This window comes from Gadus morhua, chromosome 6 (assembly GCF_902167405.1).
Source record: "Gadus morhua chromosome 6, gadMor3.0, whole genome shotgun sequence".
Lineage (NCBI taxonomy): Eukaryota > Metazoa > Chordata > Actinopteri > Gadiformes > Gadidae > Gadus > Gadus morhua.
In genome coordinates this window covers 4,209,952-4,236,391 of record NC_044053.1, presented here as the reverse complement: position 1 = coordinate 4,236,391, position 26,440 = coordinate 4,209,952, and the positions used below count along the sequence as shown (strand labels likewise).

Sequence of the window (26,440 nt, the reverse complement as noted above, 5' to 3'; positions counted from 1 at the left end):
GAGAGAATTTGGAGAAGTCATCTTACTTCCTGTTTAACAAAAAACATTTTTATCACTTCATCACCAAACTCTGGGTTGTTCCTGGTTTTGAGTCAATCTTACTTTTAATGTCGACCTCACAATAAGCAGTCAGAGTGAACAGAAAAGCAGAGCAAAAACTGAAATGAATCGATAAGAAAAATATTCAGGTTTGAATAAAATAACCTTACACTTGCTCAATGGTTTTGAGTCAATCTTAAAATAAAGTAGATGAAATGAAAAACAGGAGAATCATCAAAAGTTGTTGTTTATCATCCCACTGCTTTGTCTTCTAAGATCAAGGAAAAATAGGTATATATTACAGAGAAGATCAATATTAAAAAGTTAACAAAAAATAAAATGTACTCTTCATTGAAAAGGTAGTACATTGACTCACATGAGATACTGAGTTGGTATCTTGTAGACGTCACAATTCTGTTCCCAGATGGTATGTAGTAGGCCGCAGTGCAGGAGACATTGTTTCCATGGTGGAGGTGGGAGGCGTTGAAGGTCAGAGTGGAGGTCACGGTATCGTTCTGCTGGAGCTGGGTGCTGAGCCCCAGGGCGGGGGTCCACGTCACAGTGGGGGGGTGGGTGTCACAGTAGGACGGGGCAGAGCACCCCAGCTCCACAGGAGTCCCCTCCACCGACGGCTCCTTGGGGGGGGTCAAACGAGGTGCATCAGGGAGCCCTGGGTACCAAACCAATTTAGAGCGGTTACTGTGGAGACCCAAGCATTACCAGCATTCAGCATCATCTGAACCACAGTAAGACCAATAGGACTTAGAGACATGTTTGTTTCAGACGGACACACATTGAACTTACCCTTGATCCTGATGGTCACTGGGTTTTCTTCAAAATTATATTTTAATGGATCTCCACAGTCAATTCTTAAATCATATTGACCATTGTCTTCAAGAACATCATTGAATGTCGTAGTACAGTTGTACGCTTTTAGATTTCCCTTTAATGTTGTAGTACTGAATGATTTTTTATCTTTTCGCCATATTGATATACATCCAGGATGTAGCTTGTCTTCAAAGCCGTCCCTCACGGTGAAGGAACAAGGAACGGTAACACAGGATCCTCTTAGTGTCGTCACTCTTTCTGGCATTAGGGCCTCAAATTCTGCAGCGTTGCACCCAGCACCTTTAAAACAAGAGATTGACAAATCCAAAGGCTCAATCGATGCACAAACTGACAAAATATTTAAATGCAACATTGCATTTCGTAACAAAACAAGATAATATATCCTACTATTATAATTAATTAGTAAAATTAGTTGCTTAGTTATCAGTTGTTATTATAATTATCATTATTATCATTGTTATTATCATTTATTATGTTTGATTTGGATGGTATATTTCAAAATCGAAGTTTAAAATCTTATGGTTAAATAATCATTGAGCAATTAAAAAGTATTTGCAGAGTACAACTGGTAATGAGAGAGGACAACAAAGAGAACTACCGGTATTAACAGAGGATTACAGTGAATACTCCAGATATTAACAGAGAACTACAGAGGGTACTACAGCTATTAAGAGAGTACATTAGGTATTAACAGAGGACCACAGATAGTACTACAGGTTTTATGAGAGTAATATATGCATTAACAGGGTAAGTATTATTAGAATACTATAGAGTGTAAAAATTAGAGTATCAAAGATATTAGAGAGTGTTCAGTGCTACAGGTATTACGATAGTACCCACTACAGGTATCATCAGGGAGGGTTGAGATGTTTACCTTGCAGGAGACTACAGAGAAGAAACAGTCTCCAGGATCCAGTCATGTTCTCCTCCAGAACTTCACCAGGAGAAATAAAAAAATCACATTAACTTCTGTACTAGACTTAACATCGTACTACCTACTAGGTATTCAGTACTACAGTAATAATAGTAATATAATAGTAATAACATTGTTAAAATTTCAAAATACCAGTAAATCTACCACTTTTACCATGACTAATTAAACTAATTTTCCATCATATAATACCGATATTCAAAGAGGAACAATGATAATAACCATGCATATGTGATGTATTGCCTTTAAAGATAACATTTGGAAATGTTCAACTCTTGAGAAGTTTAGACAGAGATATAAACAGGAGAACAAAAGATCACACCCTTACATTAACTAAAACAGGTATAGCTTGAATAAAACTAAAAATAATATACATAAATATATGTAATAGACATTAGACGTGCAATACAACAGTAATTATGTCCCTTTGTTCTATCAACCAGACATAGAGTTGACTTACGTGATAGAGGTGAAGGACTTGATATGAAGTTCCTGAAGAGTAAAAGCTTCACTTCATCTTTCTCTCTACGCCTTGGTGAGGTGAGTGAATGAGGAACTTATTAAAATGTACATGAGCAGAGACATAACCTAGAGATGAGCCAACATACAGGAAGAAGATATAGTTAGAGATTAAAGGTTCAACAAAACCATAATCAACCAATATTAATACTGCACTGTATGACTGTTGATTAGTAAATACTCTTAATACTGTTAATTGCTACGACTGTTAATAATGTTAACGCTGTTAATGCAGCAAATATTGTTCTCTATTAATACTATTGATACTGGTCTCTTTTAATACTGTTACTATTGCAAAAACTCTTAAGCCGTCCACACTGTTCACTGGTAATACTGTTGATACTGACTTCTATTCATTTTGTTAATAATGTTAACACCGTTCATGCGGTTCTCTGATGATACTGTTTGTTAACACTGTTGATACTGTTCTCTGTTAACCTCGTTGATACTGTTCTCTGTTAATTCTTCTCACTGTTGATACTGTTCTTTGTTAATACTGTTGATACTGTTGACAATGTTCTGTTGAGACTGTTGATACTGTTCTCTGTTAATACTGTTGACACTGTTCTGTTAATACTGTTGATACAGATCTGTTAATACTGTGTTTAGACCCGGCTCTAGGCCGTAATAAACTATTTGAGAGGGTAATGATTGAAAGTAAACTTAACATAATTGAATGAAGGACGACCACTAAATTGAAGTAATGACATGTGTAGATCAGCAGCATCATTAACACAGTAAGTGGATGATGGATACATGTTATGTAGTGGTCTAGAGTCGACAAAGCAGGGTAATGGAACAGAAAACGGGAAGTTGAGCAGCCTGCACAACGGAAAGCGCAAGAGAGTCTAGCTGCAGACATCCACCCACACGCTCCGGACATCCACCAACAGGCACTTCCGCTGCAGACAGAAACATCCACCCACACGCCGGAAATCGGATAATAAAAAATAAAAATCGGAAAATAAAATAAAAATCGGGCGTTGCGATGTGTTTACATAAATGAAAGGGCGTTAAGTAATGTGTTTACATAAATGAACGAAATAAATTAAGTTATAAAATCGGATAAACGCTTCCGGTTTTGGACAGAAGACCTGACACTCGAAATATACTTTTGAAATATACCATCCAAATCAAACATAATAAATGATAATAAGCTTGTTTACTTTAAGCTGGAGCTTATGGCTCTTCTCTTTCTGTAAATACACACCTTATTCAGATTCCCTCTGTGTTATACTGCAATCATCTCAATTTAATATTTGATCGGACACAAACTGATACTCGTATTGTAAAGCTGAAGGGCATCAGAGATTGAGGCTAATAATTATTTTAAATACTATGAGTGGACAGGAATAGTTAGAACAATTCCCCTTTAGCTTCACCTTTTCTGACATATTTATATTAGGTCTAGCTATGTTACATTCTGTTGTCTTAATATCATAAGGTTCGATTGCATTCCAACATAATTTATCATACGTTATTAGCACTTTTGCATTCCTAAATTCTTACTCTGAACCATCATTCATTTAATATCTGGCTCTAATTGTCTATAATATTGTCTTACCTTGTGCTGCTGGACCACCTTATTTGCCCATATTTAAATCCGACAAACTCAAGTCTGTGTTTTAACTTAGCTCTGTGTGTAACCAAAGTGAATAAGTAAAGTCATAAAAAAAATCAATACATTGCAAACGTTGTAACACTTTATTAAGAACACTCAACAGATAACTGAACTCAGAACCTCAACACACACACACACACACACACACACACACACACACACACACACACACACACACACACACACACACACACACACACACACACACACACACACACACACACACACACACACACACACACACACACACAGCAATGTCACTGGCTGTCCACCCAGCGACCCAGAAACATGGCGTTGACCCGAAGATCCTCCTCAGCTGCCATGTTAAGGAAGACCTCCATGTCTTCCTGAAAGCCAAATGTGAAGAGCAGGGGGTACTTTTCTTCTTCATCACTTGAAGAACGTATCCTTTCCAGGAGCTCCTGCTGTTCTTTTGCGTCCATGTTCGGAAATGCAGGCTCGACCACCTTCCCCTTGAGCAAACCTGCATGCTTACGCAGCCAGGCAACTCCAGCCACAATGTTGTAAAGTGGCCACTGTTTAATGGAAAATGAAATGCCACCAAGTTGGAATAATTTTATATTCAATTATATTATTTTTGCAACCAGTTAGTTACTTAAACTAAGACTTGGAACTGTTTTTCAAACCGGTTGTACTTTTACTCTGGGCAGCAGAGACGGCAGAGGAAGACACAACAGTTGAAGCTTGGGGAGCAGGAGCAGTCGGGGCTGGAGAGGTGGTGGCTGTCTTGACTGTGATGGGGTTTTGATTGGATGTATGGACGGCAGCGGAGGTGGAGGGACTGTCTTGCGTGTTTGTGCAGGACTTCAGGTGTAGATCCATAACCGACTTCCTGATGATCGTTTTGCCACAAAGGGGGCAATGATAATGTCCCCCATCCCTGCAGCTGAGGTTGCACCTGCATATCTTTTTGTCTAAGATCAATGCAGGCAAAAGATAGAGGAAAATGAGTCAGTGACTTATAAAAGTAAGCAGACACACATTCATAAATATTGTCTACAGACATATACACATATATTCTTATATTCTTTCTACACACATACATATATGACCTTTAAATGTAATGGAATGTTTTATGTGGGATTCCAGGTGGCACTGAAGCTCCGTGTTGATGGTTGGTTTGAAAGTTGGGCATAGGGGGCAGTGGAAAAGTGAGCAGCAAGTTGTGCAGCGTTTGACTTCTGGCTTTGAATCATCCGTAAAAATCGAGTGATGCATCTACAAAAGACACAGTGCATTAAGATAGTACCCACTACAGGTATCAACAGAGAGGGTTGAGATGTTTACCTTGCAGGAGACTACAGAGCAGAAATAGTCTCCAGGATCCAGTCATGTCGTCCTCCACAACTTCATCAGGAGAAATACAAAGATTTCATTAACTTCTGTACTACACGTAATATCGTACTACCCTTAAGGTATTCAGTACTACACTAATAATAGTAGGACATTGTTAACTGCTCTAGAAATGTCTATTTCAAAATACCAGTAAATCTACCACTTTTACCATGACTAATTAAGCTAATTTTCCATCATATAATACCAATATTCAAAGAAGAACAATGATAATAACCATGCATATGTGCTGTATTACCTTTAAAGATAACATTTGTACATGTTCAACTCTTGAGAAGTTTAGACATAAACAAGAAAACCAAAGATAACACCCTTACATTAACTAAAACAGGTATGGCTTGAATAAAACCAAAAATAATGTATATCAATACATGTAAACAGTAATTATGTTCCTTTGTTCTATCAACCAGACATAGAGTTGACTTACGTGATAGAGGTGAAGGACTTGATATGAAGTTCCTGAAGAGTAAAAGCTTCACTTCATCTTTCTCTCTACGCCTTGGTGAGGTGAGTGAATGAGGAACTTATTAAAATGTACATGAGCAGAGACATAACCTAGAGCTGAGCCAAAATACAGGAAGAAGATACAGTTAGAGATTAAAGGTTCAATAATAACATAATCAACTGATTAGTAAATCCTCTTAATACTGTTAATTGCTACTACTGTTAATAATGTTAACACTGTTAATGCAGCTACAGTTCTCTATTAATATTGATACTGGTCTCTTTTAATACTGTTACTATTGTAAACACTGTTAAAGCCGTTCACACTGTTCACTGGTAATACTGTTGACACTGACTTCTATTCATTTTATTAATAATTTTAACACCATTCATGCGATTCTCTGATGATACTGTTCTGTTAACACTGTTGATACTGTTCTCTGTTAACCTTGTTGATACATTTCTCTGTAAATTATTCTCACTGTTGATACTGTTTATGTTCTTTGATAATACTGTTGATACTGTTCTGTTAATACTGAGTTTAGACCCGGCTCTAGGCCGTAATAAACGATTGGAGAGGGTGATGATTGAAAGAGTAAACTTAACATAATTGAATGAAGGACGACCGCTAAATTGAAGTAATGACATGTATAGATCAGCAGCATCAGTAACACAGTAGGTGGATGATGGATACATGTTATGTAGTGGCGTAGAGTCGACAAAGCAGGGTAATGGAACAAAGAACGGGAAGTTGAGCAGCCTGCACAACGGCAAGCGAGTGCACTGGGGTCGAGGGCTTGAAGACTGCGTCATTCAAAATGGCAGCTTCTGAGATCACATGACACAGGTGCTTCCACCTCTCCGTAATGAGCCACTGGCTCCTCCCAAGACCTCCAACACATGAGCAGGGGACCCGCCCCCAGTCTCCTCGAGCCACAGGGTCGGCACAACTGTTAGTACTGTTAATACTGCTCTGTTAATACTGCTCTGTTAATACTGTTAATACTGTTAATACTGCTCTGTAAATACTGTTAATACTGCTCAGTTAATACTGTTAATACTGCTCTGTTGATACTGCTCTGTTAATACTGTTAATACTGCCCTGTTAATACTGCTCTGCTAATACTGTTGATACTGCCCTGTTAATACTGCTCTGCTAATACTGTTGACACTGCTCTTTTGCTACCATTCTCTGTTACTTCTGTTGATCCTGCTCTGTTCATACTGCCTGTAGCAAATGTCCATGTTATACTCCACCTAGATGACTGCCCCACTCCACCTAGGTGACTTATTTTGGGCTCCTCCAGACAAAGGATGTACGGATGTGGTGTTAAAAATATGTTTTATTGCACAACTGTGATAATGAACATGGCAAGTGTGTCAGGGTATGGTACACAGAAAGCTAGGGTGACTCAAGTGCAAAGCAGGATAAGTTTTAAGGTATTTATTCCTCAGACAGATAACGTTCCAATGAAGCTCAGAAGATCCGGCCTAAATACTGTGAGACAAAATGGCCGAACAAATCACATGACTAATTAACAGGGGGCAGGTGAGTCTGCTTAACAAGAGAAATAATTAGATGGAAAAAACAAAGAACAGAAAGTCAGAAATTGCGACATCTAGTGGTCTATAACAAAAGTCTGACATTGTGCCAAAGGGTGCTCCGCTGCCATCCAGGAGATCTCCCCGAGTGCGAGTGCAGACGGCTGGTTTAACCTGTGCACACTGATTACTCAATGTGCAACAGGTGTGCAGCCTCACCCAGCCCCAGAGTCCAATCAGACTCCCCCAGTTTATAATGTTCCATTCCGAAAATGTTTTCTGTCGATAAGGTCATCTGTTAACAAGTTAGTACGTTTATATGCACAGCTTAATTTGATTAAAGCTAGTACGACTATGGTCCTCAATTGGACAACTGCAATTGTCAGATTATACATGGCGTTGAAAAACCGGTTCATTGGCCGAAGCATGTCATACCCCGGTACGATAGGTGGCGCCGTACCTAAAGTGGTGTCGAGATGATGCCTGATGAAACGTCAAAGGCTCCCAGCCGGATGAACCACCAAAGTAGTTCGACCTCAAAGCTTCAAATGAGTACGCTAGAGACACCTAGTGGTGATTGAAATAATGATGAAAGAAAAAGAGATTCCAGTGAACCTAGCCAAAAATGTGATGTTTGCTTCGTGTGCTGATACAACATCAAAACATTTGAGATTTAAAGTCATTTCAGTGATACATGTTTGTGAGGGTGCCGTTCATTAATATCTCCCCGAGCTCATGGTAGAAAATAAATCATTTTTAGCAAATATTTTAAGTAGTCAACCCGGGCAAATTATGTCTTATCAACTATAGTAGCGTAGCCTACTAATAATTGTAATGATAACAATTGAAGTAATTAATAGATTGAAGTGGTGTCACATCAGTTAAAACCAGACTCGGACAATAATAACAAAATATCCTGACAAATAATCTAAATAGAAACATATTGCAGACAGTAGCAGCATTAGAGCTGAAACTCATTTGTTTTAACGGTGACTCAGTCATTATGAAACCATAAATAGAGAATAGATTTTTTTTTAATCTACAGCTGTGAAAAAGTCTAAGACATGAATTACAGGTCTGAATACATACATATGAGAATGTATTTATATGTGCCCGAAGTCACTTATTCATTACCTCGTTGATGACCAACCTTTAGAAAAACATTAACTTTTAATTCAGTCTTTTCTTGGGTGAAATCTAAGCATAGTTTGTAGTGAATGCATGTCGATGATGATACACTTATAGGGTTACTACATTGCTAAGACACCGGCTTCCTCCATCTTCTGCGCAACCTTTTTAAATAAATCGCCGTTTCTCGTTTTCCGATGGCGACAACAACACGACTACCATCTCCTTCTACTTCAGGCTCACAGCCACCAGAAAAGATCTTGAGTATGGGCAGAAAATTAAATCCAATTCCAATTAGATTAACCGTAAACATTAATAATCTAGGGGTCTTATTCCGACGACTAAGGTGTAAACATGCATCTTAATAATCCAATCATAGTTGAACTTACCCAATAGTTCAGTCTTCTTTAGTTTCATGTAAACGACTGTTTATACTGTTCTCTCTTGATACTGTAAAGACTGCTTTTGGTTAATTCTAACCAGGGAGACTGGAGGGCCCCAAGCTATGCTAATGGTTACCTAGGACTTTGTTAATAGGGACACTGGTCATTGTTGGTTCTAGGCAGTAGGGGGCCCTAGGCAAGACTTTCTTTAGGCCAGCTCCTTACCTTGCCTTGAGCTAAAACTGTGACTTTTCTTTTTAAACTTAACACTGCAATTGTTTAAAAGAGATGGTTACACATTTTAATTAACATTGCTATAAAACCTATAGTAGAAACATGACATGTTTATTTTGCCAACAGGATAGAATTACAACTAATACATTGATAAATTTCAATCGATTTGGTGTCATGTTTCACACAATGTCGTTTTTACACTGAAAAAGTATATATTGCATTAAATGCACTACTGACAACTACAAGCATTCTCTGCCTGGGCTGTGAATTCAAATCACCACCAGAGGGCAAAATAACCCCTTCAGAATGGATCTGAAATTGAATTGGCATAGCGGGTCCACACAATTGCATAGCCCTTAGCTCATCCCTCTAGCCTTTACCGATCAATGTAGCCCTTAACTCATCCCTCTAGCCTTTACCCATCAATGTAGCCCTTAACTCATCCCTCTAGCCCTTAGCTCATCCCTCATCCACCCCAGGGGAAGAGTAGGGGCCCTGGGCCCCAGAGGGTCTCTGCCCCAGGAGCCCAGGTCTCTTTTTTCTTTTTCTTTTTATTCTTCCAGTTCACTGTTGTGTACAGGACATCACAGTCCTCCACCTGCCTGTCTGCTGCTGGGTCTGCTGCTTCCTCTGAATCCCGTTGGGTCAAGGCTGAGGAACCTGCTGCTGTTACAGCCTCCTCCCTCGGTCCAACATCCCCTTCTCCCAGTCCAACAGCCTCTTCTCCCAGTCCAACAGCCCCTACTCCCAGTCCAACAGCCCCTTCTCCCAGTCCAACAGCCCCTTCTCCCAGTCCAACAGCCCCTTCTCCCAGTCCAACAGCCTCTCCTCCCAGTCCAACAGCCCCTTCTCCCAGTCCAACAGCCCCTTCTCCCAGTCCAACAGCCCCTTCTCCCAGTCCAACAGCCCCTTCTCCCAGTCCAACAGCCTCTTCTCCCAGTCCAGCAGCCCCTTCTCCCAGTCCAGCAGCCTCTCCTCCTGCTCCAACAGGCTCCTCTCTCGGTCCGACCGTGTTCATCAGTGTATCAATGTTAGCATAGATGTCCTCCCCACTTCTGAAGAACACCTGAGTGAGATATAAATATATATATATATATGGATTTACTGATTGGGATGTCACCAGAACCTCAGGGATCTCACATTTTCTCTCTCACTCACACACACACACACACACACACGCACACGCACACGCACACGCACACGCACACGCACACACACACACACACACACACACACACACACACACACACACACGCGCACACACACACACATTCATTTTGTTGGCTTTAATGGTGACTTTCAAACGTAAGACAGATTTAATTGAATACGAAGGTTACACAAATATAGCCCCTGCCAGTCTCCCAGACTACCTAAATGAAATGAGTGCTCCAAAATGCCTTGTTCTTGATGAGTTTATAGGCTACAACGTAAATTAGGCCGAATGATTTGTTCATGTTTATCGGAATGAATGTTGTAGGTCCGGCCAGCCAGGTAGCCTAAGGAATGTCCATCTGAAAATGGCCTGAATCCGTTTGGATTTCAGTCTTTACCAAAATGTTATAAAAAAACGACTATGTCCGCATTATCGACCCATGCAATTGGGGGCGTCTACCGTGCGCTCCACACATGCATGGAGAGGTCTTTCAAATGTCATCGCAGAACCCCACACTTTAAGCTTGCGGTGAGTCAGGTATTGTGAAAGGGGCAGAAAGAAGAACTGACGTTGCGTGTTCAGACTCTTTGAGGTAAGACATGTCTCGTTTATCTACCTTCTCTGTTTTCTCACACAGATGGGTGGCCAGTTAACTGTGTGTGTGTGTGTGTGTGTGTGTGTGTGTGTGTGTGTGTGTGTGTGTGTGTGTGTGTGTGTGTGTGTGTGTGTGTGTGTGTGCGTGTGTGCGTGTGTGTGTGTGTGTGTGTGTGTGTGTGCGCATGCGCGTGTTTGCGTGCGTGTCCGCAAGTGCGTGTTCGCAAGTGCATACTTGTTTATTTTTTATAGTTTCTTCCCCTTTTACTCGTTGCTTTCGTGTTTTTTTTAATAATTGTAATGGTTGGGCAAGGTTCTTCTTTGTTTTGTGGCGAGCTGTGAATGTAGGTACACAACAGCCGCTCACCCAACAAACAGAAAACACATTCAAACATCTGTCTGCTTGACTTCAAGGTATCAAACAAAACAAACTCATCAATCATAACAAAATGATAATAATACATTTACCATATGTCTGCGACATCCTGACCAGGGTGACTGCTCGGAAAGCTGCTGGCCCTGATGGAGTCCCCGGACGTGTACTGCGAGCCTGCGCTGAGCAGTTGGCCGGTGTCTTCACTGACATATTCAACATGTCCCTAGCTCAATCAACAGTCCCCCACAGTTTTAAATCTGCCACCATTGTTCCGGTGCCCAAACACTCTACAGCGAAGGAACTTAAAGATTTCCGCCCTGTTGCACTGACACCCATCATTGCAAAATGTTTTGAGAAGCTGGTCCTCTCACATCTGAAATCCTGCTTGCCCACTTCACTGGACCCGTACCAATTTGCCTACCGTAGCAACCGATCAACAGAGGATGCTATCTCCACAGTGCTCCATCTAGCACTCACCCACCTGGATAGCCCCAAAACGTATGTTAGAATGCTGTTAATTTAATTTGACTTTAGTTCCGCATTCAACACTGTGATCTCCAAGCTCAGCCAGCTTGGCATCAGCAACTCACTATGCAACTGGATTATGGACTTCCTTACTAACAGACCCCAGGCTGTTAAATTGGGGAGTCTCTACTCCTCCACTATCCCCCTTAACACTGGCGTGCCGCAGGGTTGTGTGTTGAGCCCTCTGCTCTACTCTCTCTTCACCCACGACTGCGCCCCTGTTTATGGCTCCAACGCCATAATCAAGTTTGCAGATGACACCACTGTGGTGGGCCTGATCAGAGAAGAGGATGAAACAGCATATAGGGATGAGGTTCAACATCTAACTACATGGTGTAAAAACAATAACCTGGAACTCAACACCAAGAAGACCAAGGAGATCATTGTGGACTTCAGGAGAACCAGGAGCAGGGCACACACCCCCCTCCATATCAGCGGCGCTGAGGTGGAGCGTGTGTCCAGCTTCAAGCTCCTTGGGGTCCACATCACAGAAAATCTTTCTTGGTCCCTCAACTCCTCCAGTCTGGTGAAGAAGGCGCATCAACGCCTTCACTTCCTACGGACCCTCAAGAAAGCAAAGCTTTGTCGTAGGATTCTGTCAGACTTCTACCGCTGTACCACTGAGAGCATACTTACAAATTGCCTCTCTGTATGGTACGGCAACTGCAACGCTGCCGACCGCAAGACACTACAAAGAGTAGTCAACTCTGCCCAGAGGACTATTGGCTGTCCACTCCCCCCCCCCGTTCACAACATATACCATGACCGCTGCTTAAACAAAGCCAAATCCATTGTCAAGGATAACACCCACCCAAACCATGGACTTTTCACCCTTTTCCCATCTGACAAGCGATACAGGAGCCTGCGCTCCCGCACCAGCAGGCACAAGAATAGTTTCTTTCCAGAGGCTGTAACACTTCTGAACAAAGCCGCAGCCCCCGTCTAGCACTGGACTTTTAAATGGTTACCTGCCTAGCTGTTGCATCTCAGTTTATGCAATGTTCAACCTGTTTACATTGTAGTGCCTTGCACTGTGTAACTGTTTACACTCATTACTGCACTGAACTGCACTGTCTAGCACTGCACTTTTTAAACGGCTAACTTTTTGGTATTTAAATGCTTCGTTTGCATTTCATTAGTTTGCATTTCATTAGTTTTGTATCTATACTCTGCTAGTGACAATAAAGTTGAATCAAATCAAATAAAATATAGATTGCCATAAACAATAACGTTTCCTTTGGTTTTTCGTTTTAGGGTGAGGCTTTCCCGTTGGGGTTGGGTTATAGGGTTTGTTTTTTATATTAGGGTTGGGTTTTAGGATTAGGGTTGATTTTAGGATTGGATTTAAGGTGAGGTATTAGGTTTGGGTTTCAGGGTTAGGGTAAGGAATTTACTTGTTCTCTATTCTTGTAGGCAGTAGCAAGCCAGCCTGATTTTGCTCTGCCAGACTACAACAAACTCCAGGTGAGCAGTCACATCATCACATCCTCACAGCTTCCTGTCAACCTACGGTGTGATGTCACTAACATCTTTCTCATTCAGGCTCCCTCTGAACTGTCATTGGCCGTCTCAAAGTTTGTCCCGCTTCCTCCTGTCAGAACTGCAACAACTGTTTAAAGAAGCAAAACGATTTTATAAATGAATGTGTGTGTCTGTGTGTCTGTGTGTCTGTGTGTCTGTCTGTCTGTCTGTCTGTCTGTCTGTCTGTCTGTCTGTCTGTCTGTCTGTCTGTCTGTCTGTCTGTGTGTGTGTGTGCGTGCGTTTGTGTGTGTGTGTGACTGTTCATTTCATCCAGTACAATTTCAGCATACTAATTATTATTTATAATCTGTTTTAGTATGAATTTATAGTTACAGCAGAACAACTATTTATTGAATAATGAATAAGGTGAACAATTTTAATAATCTGGTTTTAGATTTCTGTACACAACCAAATGAACATTTTTCATTTGGTTTTGAACAGAAACATCTTACATTTTTAGTGCACTTACTTTTAACTGTCCCTCATGATCGGTTCCCTAAATAATAAGTAATCCATCCACTTTAAATGTGGTACAATGTCTAAATTATTTCACACCTTATATTTAGTTTGAATTGAAATTGTCAACATGTTACTTGCTTATACTTTACTAATAAATGCCTAAAGGATTAATTTCCTCTTTTGTTTTTAGTTCATTTAATTAGTTTTACACAAAAGTGCATTGGATTTGTTGAAGGGATAATGTGATGGATTTAATCTCAATCTGACTTGTTCTAACTTCCTCTTATCACGAAATGTTGGCTGCTGCCCATACTCTTTAGCCTTCATATTTTAAGCACACTATGTCTTCACATAAACCTGTTGCTTGAATAAATTGTTCCTATTTCTATTTTGGTTTCACATCATTGAGGTCTTAAAGTTAGACCTAAACTGTTAAGACTTCACTTCTGCTTTTGCTTCACTTCATAGCATCATGTCCCGATGATGGAATATAACTTGTATGAAGTGTTTTTTATTGCCATAAATTTTGAAAATGTTGTCTTTGGTTGAAAATAAGACACAAGACACAACAAGATGGTAGTATTTGGTATTATTCAATACAAATACGGTATACAAGTAGTAAACAAAATATCAGAAATACACAGTATGACTAATGACTGGCTTGTCAATAATAATCCTATTTTAAAAGTAAAACCAACTATATAATAACAATAATAATTCTTATCACAATATATATTTTTTAAACATATTTACAACCTGTGGGATTTTTAACCTCTGGTTTACTGGACATCTGGTCTAGCCCCTTACTCAGTCGTTTGCTCATCCCTCTAGCATTAACTTATCCCTGTAGCCTTTACCCATCAATGTAGCCCTTAACTCATCCCTGTAGCCTTTACCCATCAATGTAGCCCTTAACTCATCCCTCTAGCCTTTACCCATCAATGTAGCCCTTAACTCATCCCTCTACCCTTTACCCATCAATTTAGCCCTTAACTCATCCCTCTACCCTTTACCCATCAATGTAGCCCTTAACTCATCCCTCTAGCCTTTACCCATCAATGTAGCCCTTAACTCATCCCTCTAGCCTTTACCCCTCAATGTAGCCCTTAACTCATCCCTCTAGCCTTTACCCATCAATGTAGCCCTTAACTCATCCCTCTAGCCTTTACCCATCAATGTAGCCCTTAACTCATCCCTCTAGCCTTTACCCATCAATGTAGCCCTTAACTCATCCCTCTAGCCTTTACCCATCAATGTAGCCCTTAACTCATCCCTCTAGCCTTTACCCATCAATGTAGCCCTTAACTCATCCCTCTAGCCCAGATCTCCTTTATTTTTTATTTTTCTTCTTCCAGTTCACTGTTGTGTACAGGACATCACAGTCCTCCAACTGCCTGTCTGCTGCTGGGTCTGCTGCTTCCTCTGAATCCCGTTGGATCAAGGCTGAGGAACCTGCTGCTGTTACAGCCTCCTCTCCCAGTCCAACAGCCCCTTCTCCCAGTCCAACAGCCTCTTCTCCCAGTCCAACAGCCCCTACTCCCAGTCCAACAGCCCCTTCTCCCAGTCCAACAGCCCCTTCTCCCAGTCCAACAGCCTCTCCTCCTGCTCCAACAGGCTCCTCTCTCGGTCCGACCGTGTTCATCAGTGTATCAATGTTAGCATAGATGTCCTCCCCACTTCTGAAGAACACCTGAGTGAGATATATATATATATATATATATATATATATATATATATATATATATATATATATATGGATTTACTGATTGGGATGTCACCAGAACCTCAGGGATCTCACATTTTCACACACACACACACACACACACACACACACACACACACACACACACACACACACACACACACACACACACACACACACACACACACACACACACACACACACACACATTTTTACACATTTGATTTATTTCATGGGAGCTCAGACTTATGGGAGCTGAACTCCTACTGGCTCACATGTTACTCACACCCAGGTTTTTTGGGTTAAAAACTGTTAAGTTTAGGGTGGCCTTGGGACAGAGATAGGGTTAGGGTTACCTGGATAAACATAGTGTCCGGTTAGGGTAACCCATTTGAAGATATGGTTAGGGTTACCTTGGTAACCATAGGGTTAGGGTAACCTGTTTACAGATAAGGTTAGGCTTACCTTGGTAAAGATAGTGTTAGGGTTAGCCGGCTACAGATTGTTTTCAGATAGGGTATCCTGGGTATAAATAAGGGGAGGGTTACCTGGGGGTTCCCTTGGTTGGGTGGAGCTTTGTTGAGTAGGCCATCACTGCCAAGTCTTGTTCGGGTGGCCATTTTCCAAGCTCTGGAATGTTAACAGTTGGGAAGAAGAAGAAGAAGAAGAAGAAGAAGAGGATGGAGAAGAAGAAGCTGACCATTTTTGATTGACATCGTGATTAGCTGAATTGATCCCACTGCCAGACAGGGAAAGTGGTTTCAATTCAGATGATGAACTCGGTGTGACTGTAAGCTAAATATTCAATAATGAGAATAATTAAATAATCAGTGAAGAAATCAGTGAAGAAATGGACATTCGTACGAACAATGGCCAGCAGTCCACGTACCTTACGGCACACACTGTTGCAAACAGCAGACCCGCGGCTAGCACTGCAGTAGCAGCTATCCAGGGCAGTTGGTCTGAGTGTGAAAAGGTGGCATCATGGTATCCTGTTGCATCATACCCCACTGCAGAAATGTTGGTGTCATCTTCGCTAACATCTTTAACCACAAGATGATATCAGTCTTTGAATTGTGTTTCTGCAGTGTCGTATTATCTATAGAATTAGATGGTTTTTATCCAGTTAAAATCTTGACACTGTTATCAACGCTCTCATCTCTTCCTGCTTAGACTACTGTAACTCGTTGTATTACTGTCCCTCTCAATACAGCGTCTCCAAACTTCAGCTATGTTTCTTCTTTCAAATGTCTCCTAATTAATCTTGCTCGTCATTGTTACTTCATCAATTCTACTTCTAGTCATTTTTCATGATAGTATGACCTTGTAGTGCACTTTGGAACTTTGAAAAGTGCTATATAAATAAATGTTATCATCTGTACTCTACATCACTCCTATTTGTGATGGGACTGTCCAGAAGAGACTCTATTTTGAAAGACCTTGTAATGACTAATCAGCCTCACAGCTGGTGGCGCAATAGGGTCCTGAGGTCGGGTTGTTCCAGTGAACAGAAAAGCAGAGCAAAAACTGAAATTAACAGATAAAAAAGGTATTCAGGTTTGAATAAAATAACCTTACATCTGCTCACTGGTTTTGAGTCAATCTTACTTTGAATTATTGATCAACACACTGCTTTGTCTTCTGTCTTAGATCGAGGAAACCTTTAGGTACATCACCAAGCTCAGGGTGGTTTTCTGTTTTGAATCAACTTACTTTGAATGTCGATCTTGTAGACATCAGACTTTTGTGTGCCAAAGCCATTCCTGGCCTCACAGAAGAAAACGTCATTGTCGTTCCACAGCTGGATGGACAGAGAAGATCCACTCCCGATCTTAAGGATCTGTTCTCCGTGTATTCGGTACCAGATGAACTCGCTGACAGCAGGGTTAGCATGACTGGTGCAGGTCAGGTTGAGGCAGCCTCCCTCTCTGGCTGGAAGACACAGGCTGCCGACAGCAGAGGTGTTCCTGGGGGCATCTGAGAGAGAACCCACCAATCAGAGCCCTGAGCTCCGGTGTCATGTTGGTCAGATGTTGTGAATTGAACAAAACTGTTCTGAATACAATAAAATAAAGTAATTGAATTGAAAAACAGGAGAAGCATCAAAAGTTGTTGTTTATCAACTCACTGCTTTGTCTTCTAAGATCAAGGAAAAAATGGTATATTACAGAGAAGATCAATATGAAAAAGTAAACAAATAATAAAATGCACTCTTCATTGAAAAGGTAGTACATTGACTCACATGAGATACTGAGTTGGTATTTTGTAGACGTCACAGTTTTGTTCCCAGATGGTATGTAGTAGGCCGCAGTGCAGGAGACATTGTTTCCATGGTGGAGGTGGGAGGCGTTGAAGGTCAGAGTGGAGGTCACGGTATCGTCCTGCTGGAGCTGGGTGCTGAGCCCCAGGGCGGGGGTCCACGTCACAGTGGGCGGGTGGGTGTGACAGTAGGACGGGGCAGAGCACCCCAGCTCCACAGGAGTCCCCTCCACCACCGGCTCCTTGGGGGTGGTCAAACGAGGTGCATCAGGAGGCCCTGGGTACCAAACCAATTTAGAGCGGTTACTATGGAGACCCAAGCATTACCAGCATTCAGCATCATTTGAACCACAGTGAGACCAATAGGACTTGTGAGAGATGTTCGTTTCAGACGGACACACATTACACTTACCCTTGATCCTGATGGTCACTGGGGTTTTATCAAAATTATATTTGAAACCATCCCTTCCATCACAGTCAATTCTAAAATAATATTGAACTTTGTCTTCATGTACGTTATCGAATGTTGTGGTACAGTCTTTTGCTTTAAGGTTCCCCCTGAATGTTGTAGAACTTATAAGTACTTTAGTATCCGTTGTAAACCACTTTTTTCCACATTCAGGAGGTATCTTGTCTTTATACGCGACCGCCACGGTGAAGTTACAAGGAACGGTAACACAGGATCCACTGAGTGTCGTCACACTTGCTGCCATTAGGGTATATTCTGCATCGTTGCACCCAGCACCTTTAAAACAAGAGGTTGACAAATCCAAAGGCTCAATCGATGCACAAACTTTGACAATATAACGCAACATTGAACTTACTACAAAACAAGATTATTTATTAGAATCAGAAATTATTATTAGGACTTTCGGTCGGCACCAAAGTGTTTCTGGAAGACTATCCGGCACCTCAGGAGGGGGAAACGGGGAACCATCCAAGCTGTGTACAGTAAGGATGGGACTCTGTTGACCTCAACTGAGGAGGTCGTCGGACGTTGGAAGGAACACTTTGAGGAACTCCTGAATCCGAATAACACGCCCTCTATGTTGGAGGCAGAGCTCGAGGTTGATGGTGTTTCGTCGTCAATTTCCCTGGTGGAGGTCACTGAGGTAGTCAAACATCTCCGCAGTGGCAAAGCCCCAGGGATTGATGAGATCCAGCCAGAAATGCTAAAGGCTCTGGGTGTTGAGGGGCTGTCATGGTTGACACGCCTATTCAACATCGCGTGGGAGTCGGGTACAGTGCCAAAGGAGTGGCAAACCGGGGTGGTGGTTCCCCTGTTCAAAAAGGGGGACCAGAGAGTGTGTGCCAATTACCGGGGTATCACACTTCTCAGCCTCCCTGGTAAAGTCTACTCCAAGGTGCTGGAAAGGAGGGTTCGGCCGATCGTCGAACCTCAGATTGAAGAGGAACAATGCGGTTTTCGCCCCGGACGTGGAACTACGGACCAGCTCTTCACTCTCGCAAGGATCCTGGAGGGGGCCTGGGAGTATGCCCATCCGGTCTACATGTGTTTTGTGGATCTGGAGAAGGCGTATGACCGGGTCCCCCTGGAGAAACTGTGGGAGGTGCTGCGGGAGTATGGGGTAAGGGGGTCTATCCTCAGGGCCATCCAATCTTTGTACTCCCAAAGCGAGAGCTGTGTTCGTGTTCTCGGCAGCCAGTCAGTTTCGTTCTCAGTGGGTGCTGGTCTCCGCCAGGGCTGCGCCTTGTCACCAATCCTGTTTGTGATATACATGGACAGGATATCGAGGCGTAGTCGTGGTGGGGAGGGGTTGCAGTTCGGTGGTCTGAGGATCTCGTCACTGCTTTTTGCAGATGATGTGGTCCTCATTGGATCATCGGCCTGTGACCTTCAGCACTCACTGGATCGGCTGGCGGCCGAGTGTGAAGCGGCTGGGATGAGGATCAGCACTGCTAAATCTGAGGCCATGACTCTTAGCAGGAAACCGGTGGATTGCTTACTCCGGGTAGGAAATGAGTCCTTAGCCCAGGTGAAGGAGTTCAAGTACATCGGGGTCTTGTTCGCGAGTGAGGGTACTATGGAGCGTGAGATTGGCCGGAGAATCGGAGCAGCGGGGGCGGTATTGCGTTCGCTTTACCGCACCGTTGTAACGAAAAGAGAGCTGAGCCGCAAAAAAAAATGCTCTCGATCTACCGGTCGATCTTCGTTCCTATCCTCACCTATGGTCATGAGGGCTGGGTGATGACCGAAAGGACGAGATCGCGGGTAAAAGCGGCCGAGATGAGTTTTCTCAGAAGGGTGGCTGGCGTCTCCCTTAGGGATAGGGTGAGAAGCTCAGCCATCCGTGAGGAACTCGGATTAGAGCCGCTGCTCCTTTACTTAGAAAGGAGTCAGCTGAGGTGGTTCGGGCATCTGGTAAGGATGCCCACTGGGCGCCTTCCTTGGGAGGTGTTTCAGGCACGTCCAGTGGGGAGGAGACCTCGGGGAAGACCCAGGACTAGGTGGAGAGATTATATCTCAACACTGGCCTGGGAACGCCTCGGGATCCCCCCGTCAGAGCTGGTCAATGTGGCCCGGGAAAGGGAAGTCTGGGGCCCCCTGCTTGAGCTGCTCCCCCCGCGACCCGACCCCGGATAAGCGGATGACGATGAGGATGAGGATTATTATTAGTTTGTAATATTATTTACTACGTTATTAGTTATTATTATTATTATTATTATTATTATTATTATTTTTATTATCATTATTTTGTTTGATTTGTATCGTATTCTTCCAATTAGTTTCAAAATCTTACGTTTTATAGTAAACACTGAGTAATTAAGAAGTATTAGCAGAGTAATACTGGTATTAACAGAGGATAACAGTGATGCTCCAGGTATTAATTAACAGAGCACTACAGAGGGTAGGCCTACTGCAGGTATTAAGAGAGTACTATAGGTACTCAAATGCCGCTTTTCCACTGCATGGTACCAGCTCGACACGACTCGACTCGACTCAGCTCGCCTTTTTTGCGTTTCCACCGCAAAAACATGGTATCTGGTACCTGAAGTGGCTGCTTTTTCTAGTACCGCCTCGCTCTAGGTTCCAAGCGGCTGAGCCGATGCTAAAAGGTGACGTCGGCAGACGGCCGGCCACTGATTGGCCAGAGAGTGTGACGAAGTCACGAGAGCGACATGGCAACCATGCTGGTAACAGCCATAGCAGCGCCGCAGCCAACATATTCCACTTCTTCAACATGCCAGCTAATAATACGAACACGAATACCATCGCATCGATGTTCTCCATTGTTGTTATGTGGGTTCTGTCCATGTGTGGGTTACGTAGGTGTTGTTTGGGTCGCGTACAAAAATACGTCACGGCCCTTTCGCGCAGCCGACCCCGCCCACGTCCCGGAGGTACTATTTGCGGTGGAAAAGGACCCGCGCTGCTACCGTGTCGAGTCGTGTCGAGTCGTGTCGTGTCGAGTCGAGCTACATGTGCGGTGGAAAAGCGGCAAGAGTACTACAGAGGGCACTACAAGTATTAAGAGAGTACTACAGAGGGTACTACAGGTATTATGAGTAATATAGAGGTTAAAAACAAAGACAGAGAGTACTTCAGTGCTACAGGTATTAAGATAGTACCCACTACAGGTATCAACAGGGAGGGTTGAGATGTTTACCTTGCAGGAGACTACAGAGCAGAAATAGTCTCCAGGATCCAGTCATGTTCTCCTCCAGAACTTCATCAGGAGAAATACAAAAATGTCATTAACTTCTGTACTACACGTAATATCGTACTACCCTTAAGGTATTCAGTACTACACTAGTAATAGTAAGACATTGTTAAATGCTATAGAAATGTCTATTTCAAAATACCAGTAAATCTACCACTTTTACCATGACTAATTAAACTAATTTTCCATCATATAATACCAATATTCAAAGAAGAACAATGATAATAACCATGCATATGTGCTGTATTACCTTTAAAGATAACATTTGGACATGTTCAACTCTTGAGAAGTTTAGACATAAACAAGAAAACCAAAGATAACACCCTTACATTAACTAAAACAGGTATGGCTTGGATAAAACCAAAAATAATGTATATCAATACATGCAAACAGTAATTATGTTCCTTTGTTCTATCAACCAGGCATAGAGTTGACTTACGTGATAGAGGTGAAGGATTTGATACGAAGTTCCTGAAGAGTAAAAGCTTCACTTCATCTTTCTCTCTACGCCTTGGTGAGGTGAGTGAATGAGGAACTTATTAAAATGTACATGAGCAGAGACATAACTTAGAGGGGAGCCAACATACAGGAAGAATATATAGTTAGAGATGAAAGGTTCAATAATAACATAATCAACTGATTAGTAAATCCTCTTAATACTGTTAATTGCTACTACTGTTAATAATGTTAACACTGTTAATGCAGCTACAGTTATCTATTAATACTATTGATACTGGTCTCTTTTAATACTGTTACTATTGTAAACACTGTTAAAGCTGTTCACACTGTTCACTGGTAATACTGTTGACACTGACTTCTATTCATTTTGTTAATAATGTTAACACCGTTCATGCGGTTCTCTGATGATACTTTTCTCTGTTAACACTTGATAATGTTCTTTGTTAATACTGTTGATACTGTTCTGTTGATACTGTGTTTAGACCCGGCTCTAGGCCGTAATAAACTATTGGAGAGGGTGATGATTGAAAGAGTAAACTTAACATAATTGAATGAAGGACGACCGCTACATTGAAGTAATGACATGTGTAGATCAGCAGCATCAGTAACACAGTAAGTGGATGATGGATATATGTTATGTAGTGGTGTAGAGTCCACAAAGCAGGGTAATGGAACACAAAACGGGAAGTTGAGCAGCCTGCACAACGGAAAGCGAGTGCACTGGGATCGAGGGCTTAAAGACTGCGTCATTCAAAATGTCAGCTTCTGAGATCACATGACACAGGTGCTTCCACCTCTCCGTAATGAGCCACTGGCTCCTCCCACGACCTCCAACACATGAGCAGGGGACCCGCCCCCAGTCTCCTCGAGCCACGGGGTCGGCACAACTGTTAGTACTGTTAATACTGCTGTTAATACTGTTGATACTGCTCTGTTGATACTGTTGATACTGCTCTGTAAATACTGCTCTGTTAATACTGTTAATACTGCTCTGTTAATACTGTTAATACTGCTCTGTTAATACTGTTAATACTGCTCTGTTAATACTGTTGATACTGCTCTGTTAATACTGCTCTGTTAATACTGTTGATACTGCTCTGTTACTACCATTCCCTGCTAATACTGTTGATAATCTCTGTTAATAGCCTACTATTGATACTCTGTTTATTCTGTTACTTCTGTTGAGCCTGCTCTGTTTATACTGCCTGTAGTAAATGTCCATGTTATACTCCACCTAGGACGCTGCCCCACTCCACCTAGGTTACTTATTTTGGGCTCCTCCAGACAAAGGATGCGTACGGAGGTGGTGTTAAAAATATGGTTCATTGCACAACTGTGATAATGAACATGGCGTGTCACTGTTTGGTACACAGAAAGCTAGGGGGACTCAAGTGCAAAGCAAAAGCAGGATACTTTTTAAGGTATTTATTCCTCAGACAAATACATTTCCAATAAAGCTCAGAAGATCCAAACACATAAACTCAGTCCAAAATTCCGAAAGCAAAAAACACAAAAACTCTGTCCCAGAATCCAAAAAGGCAAAGCACATTGACAGTAAATCCAGGGGGTAATCCAAAAGACAGGGTAAACAGACAGGCAAAGGTTGGTAACAAGATCTATCCAGACATAGCGAACAAATCAACAGGGTAATCCCAAACTCAGAGTACAAAACAGTCCAGGGTCAAAGTACAAGAAGGCAATCAGCAAATACTGTTCAAGACTAAGGTTCACTCACGGGGGTCCAGTGAAGACTCAACAGAGACAGAGTGGAAAGATCAGGCTTAAATACTGCGAGACAAAATGGCTGAACAAATCACATGACTAATTAACAGGGGGCAGGTGAGTCTGCTTAACAAGAAACATAATTAGATGGAAAAAACACAGAGAACAGAAAGTCAGAATTGGCGACATCTAGTGGTCTATAACAAAAGTCTGACATTGTGACAAAGGGTGCTCTGCTGCCATCCAGGAGATCTCCCCGAGTGCGAGTGCAGACGGCTGGTTTAACCTGTGCACACTGATTACTCAATGTGCAACAGGTGTGCAGCCTCACCCAGTCCCAGAGTCCAATCAGACTCTGCCAGTTTACACTGTTCCCTCCTGAAAATGCTTACTGTTGATACGGTCATCTGATAACACTGTTTATATTGTTCTCTCTTGATACTGTAGATACTGCTTTTGGTTAATACTGACCAGGAAGACTGGTTGGTACCATGGGCCCCAAGGTATGCTACTTGTCAGTGTTGGCTCTAGGCAGTAGGGGCCCCTAGGCAAGACTTTCTTTGGGTCCGCTCCTTGCCTTGAGCTGAAAACTGTGACTTAAAAAACAACAACTGAAGACTGCAATTGTTTAAAAGAGATGGCTACACATCAACATTAGACATAGCTATAAAACCTTGTAGAAACTTGACCAATGTTTATTTGGCCAAAAGGCTGGAATTAAAATTAATACATTTATTAATTTCAATAGATTTGCTGTCATGTTTTACACAATGTAAGAAACAGTATATATTACGTTAAAATTCACTACAGACAACTACAAGCCTTCTCTACCTGGGCTGTGAATGCAAATCACCACCAGACGGCAAAATAACCCCTCAGAATGGATCTTGAATTAGAGAATTAATTAACTTTTGAGAACTGGCTTAGCTGGTCAACACAACTGCATACTCAGCGTATAGGGCAGGCTGCCATTGACACAGATGGTTATCAACTTATTAAAAAAAAAGCTGTATACTAACTTTTTAAAATTTCTACCTGGAGGAAATACTTGGTCATCATGAACTGTTTACTGAGTGTCTTCAGTCAGCTCCCTAGAGACCGGTCGTCCTGGCTGGGAGCCTGCAGGGCCTATCCGGCGGGAGGAGGCTGCATCACGGTGCTTTGAGACTGGGAAACCGGCTCTCAGAACAGCCTCCTCTCTCGGTCCAACCGGCTCCTCTCTCGGCCCAACCGGGTTCATCTGCATCCCGCTGTTAACGTAGACGTCCTCCTCACTTCCGAAGACGAACTGAGACACAGAATGGGTCTTCAAACACAACAGAGCTCCACAAATATCCCAGAGGTCAGTGTGGAGCTTGTATCCACGTTACCTGGGACTCCTCCTCGTCTGGGGGGGCTCGCTTCACAGTGGCAGCGTTAAAGGACCGCGTCTCCTCACCCACTTTCCGAGTTCTGAAATCAAAAGAATACACAGTAGAGCAAACTGTATATCAGAGGGGTAGGATGGTCTATTTGTCAGGGGGTTTGGAAACCAGTTGAAAGGTTCAGGCAGAGCTGTCATAGAGAGAGCGCTGTCCCACTCCCGTTGACCGGAATACAACCGGAAAAATAATCAGCACCAGGGGGACAGACTAGACAGTGTATAATGCATGGGGTGGACTGAGCTAAATATAGTACAATTAGAATCTCTGTCTATTTCTGACTCGCAGCTACATAGATAACAATCCACAGGTTATTGTAAATAATACGATTTGTCCCACACACGATTGATGTGTGATAAACATTTTTAGATCAGAAGCTCCAGCAGTGAAGCTACACGACGTGACGAGCACCTGGCAGCACTGTTAATCCTGCTGAATCTCTTCATATTTTTCTTTAAATAGCCCTCGTTGGATAAAAATGATATTTATCGATATTTTTCAAATGAGATGCATATATCTTGCCTTAATCGTTTTCGGATTTATTGCACAGCAGGGCATAATAAGTGTACGTAACTTGTATTTGAGGGGTAGTTGGAAACCGTCATTACACTCTAGACTGTCAACGCTCAACTGCGCCCCTGGGGTTCAGTCCCCCATGTCCTCAGTCTGCTTGTAGTCATCTGCTGCTAAATGACATCTATCTGAATTCAACAGAGAAAGTTGTGAATTTCTAAACACAGTGAATGTGTACGATTTCAAGTGGACTTACCTTATAATACAGAAGACCACACACACTAAGCCCACGAACATCACAGCAGATTTGACAATGCACAGCACCAAGTCTGGAATATTAAAGATCAGGATTTAGAATGGGTTATCAGGAGGTTTTGTTCATGGTTTTGTGATTGGCTGTGATTGAACAGGTCAATACATTTATAAAGACCCCGAGGCTCTTCAGACTCACAGCTGGTTGTGCATTGATATAAGTGCATTGGTTGTGCTTTATCTCCCTGAGGACAGACCTGTCAGGTATTGCTGTATATCCTGGTGGGGGACAGGAAGCTCCTGGCTGGTGTTCCCGGCAGCGTTGGAGCTGTGGCAGGTCAAGGCTGTCGGACCAGCAGGGGCCCTCATTGTGATGGAGCTCCTCAACGTGGCGTTCTCCAGGTTGACATGGCTAACAGACACGTCTTCAGAACCCGACAACAGTTTCCCATCCAACCACCACTCCAGAGACGGTGATGGTCTGCCCACGCTGTAGCAGGAACATCGCACCCAGGCTGCACTTCTGCTGCAGCCTGAAGAGGGCAGGATCCTGGGAGGAGCTGTGAATACAGGGAAGGGGGAGGACAACATCAAGAGAGAATTTGGAGAAGTCATCTTACTTCCTGTTTAACAAAAAACATTGTTATCACTACATCACCAAACTCAGGGTTGTTCCTGGTTTTGAGTCAATCTTACTTTGAATGTCAACCTTACAATAAGCAGTCAGAGTGAACAGA

The 26,440-nt window shown here is 42.5% G+C and overlaps 1 protein-coding gene and 1 long non-coding RNA gene across 3 annotated transcripts in view; both read right to left on the bottom strand.

Moving 5' to 3' along the window:
* Nucleotides 1-26,440, bottom strand: part of LOC115545784 (sialic acid-binding Ig-like lectin 10) — a 38,798-nt gene that overhangs the window by 2,417 nt on the left and 9,941 nt on the right. Inside the window, exons 5-7 of the mRNA XM_030359219.1 lie at nucleotides 25,961-26,263; nucleotides 25,708-25,780; nucleotides 24,888-24,969 (exon numbers count right to left, since the gene is read on the bottom strand). Coding sequence (XP_030215079.1) covers nucleotides 24,888-24,969; nucleotides 25,708-25,780; nucleotides 25,961-26,263 — 458 coding nt within the window. The remainder of the gene's footprint in view (nucleotides 1-24,887; nucleotides 24,970-25,707; nucleotides 25,781-25,960; nucleotides 26,264-26,440) is intronic.
* LOC115546148 (uncharacterized) lies at nucleotides 4,502-5,848 on the bottom strand. Of its 2 annotated transcripts, XR_003977201.1 has the most exons (4): nucleotides 5,761-5,848; nucleotides 5,268-5,327; nucleotides 5,033-5,198; nucleotides 4,502-4,894 (listed from the first exon to the last, which is right to left on the bottom strand). It is a non-coding gene; the product is annotated as an uncharacterized LOC115546148 (long non-coding RNA). The 2 variants fall into 2 exon arrangements; XR_003977200.1 differs by lacking the exon at nucleotides 5,033-5,198 and having other exon boundaries at nucleotides 5,761-5,837.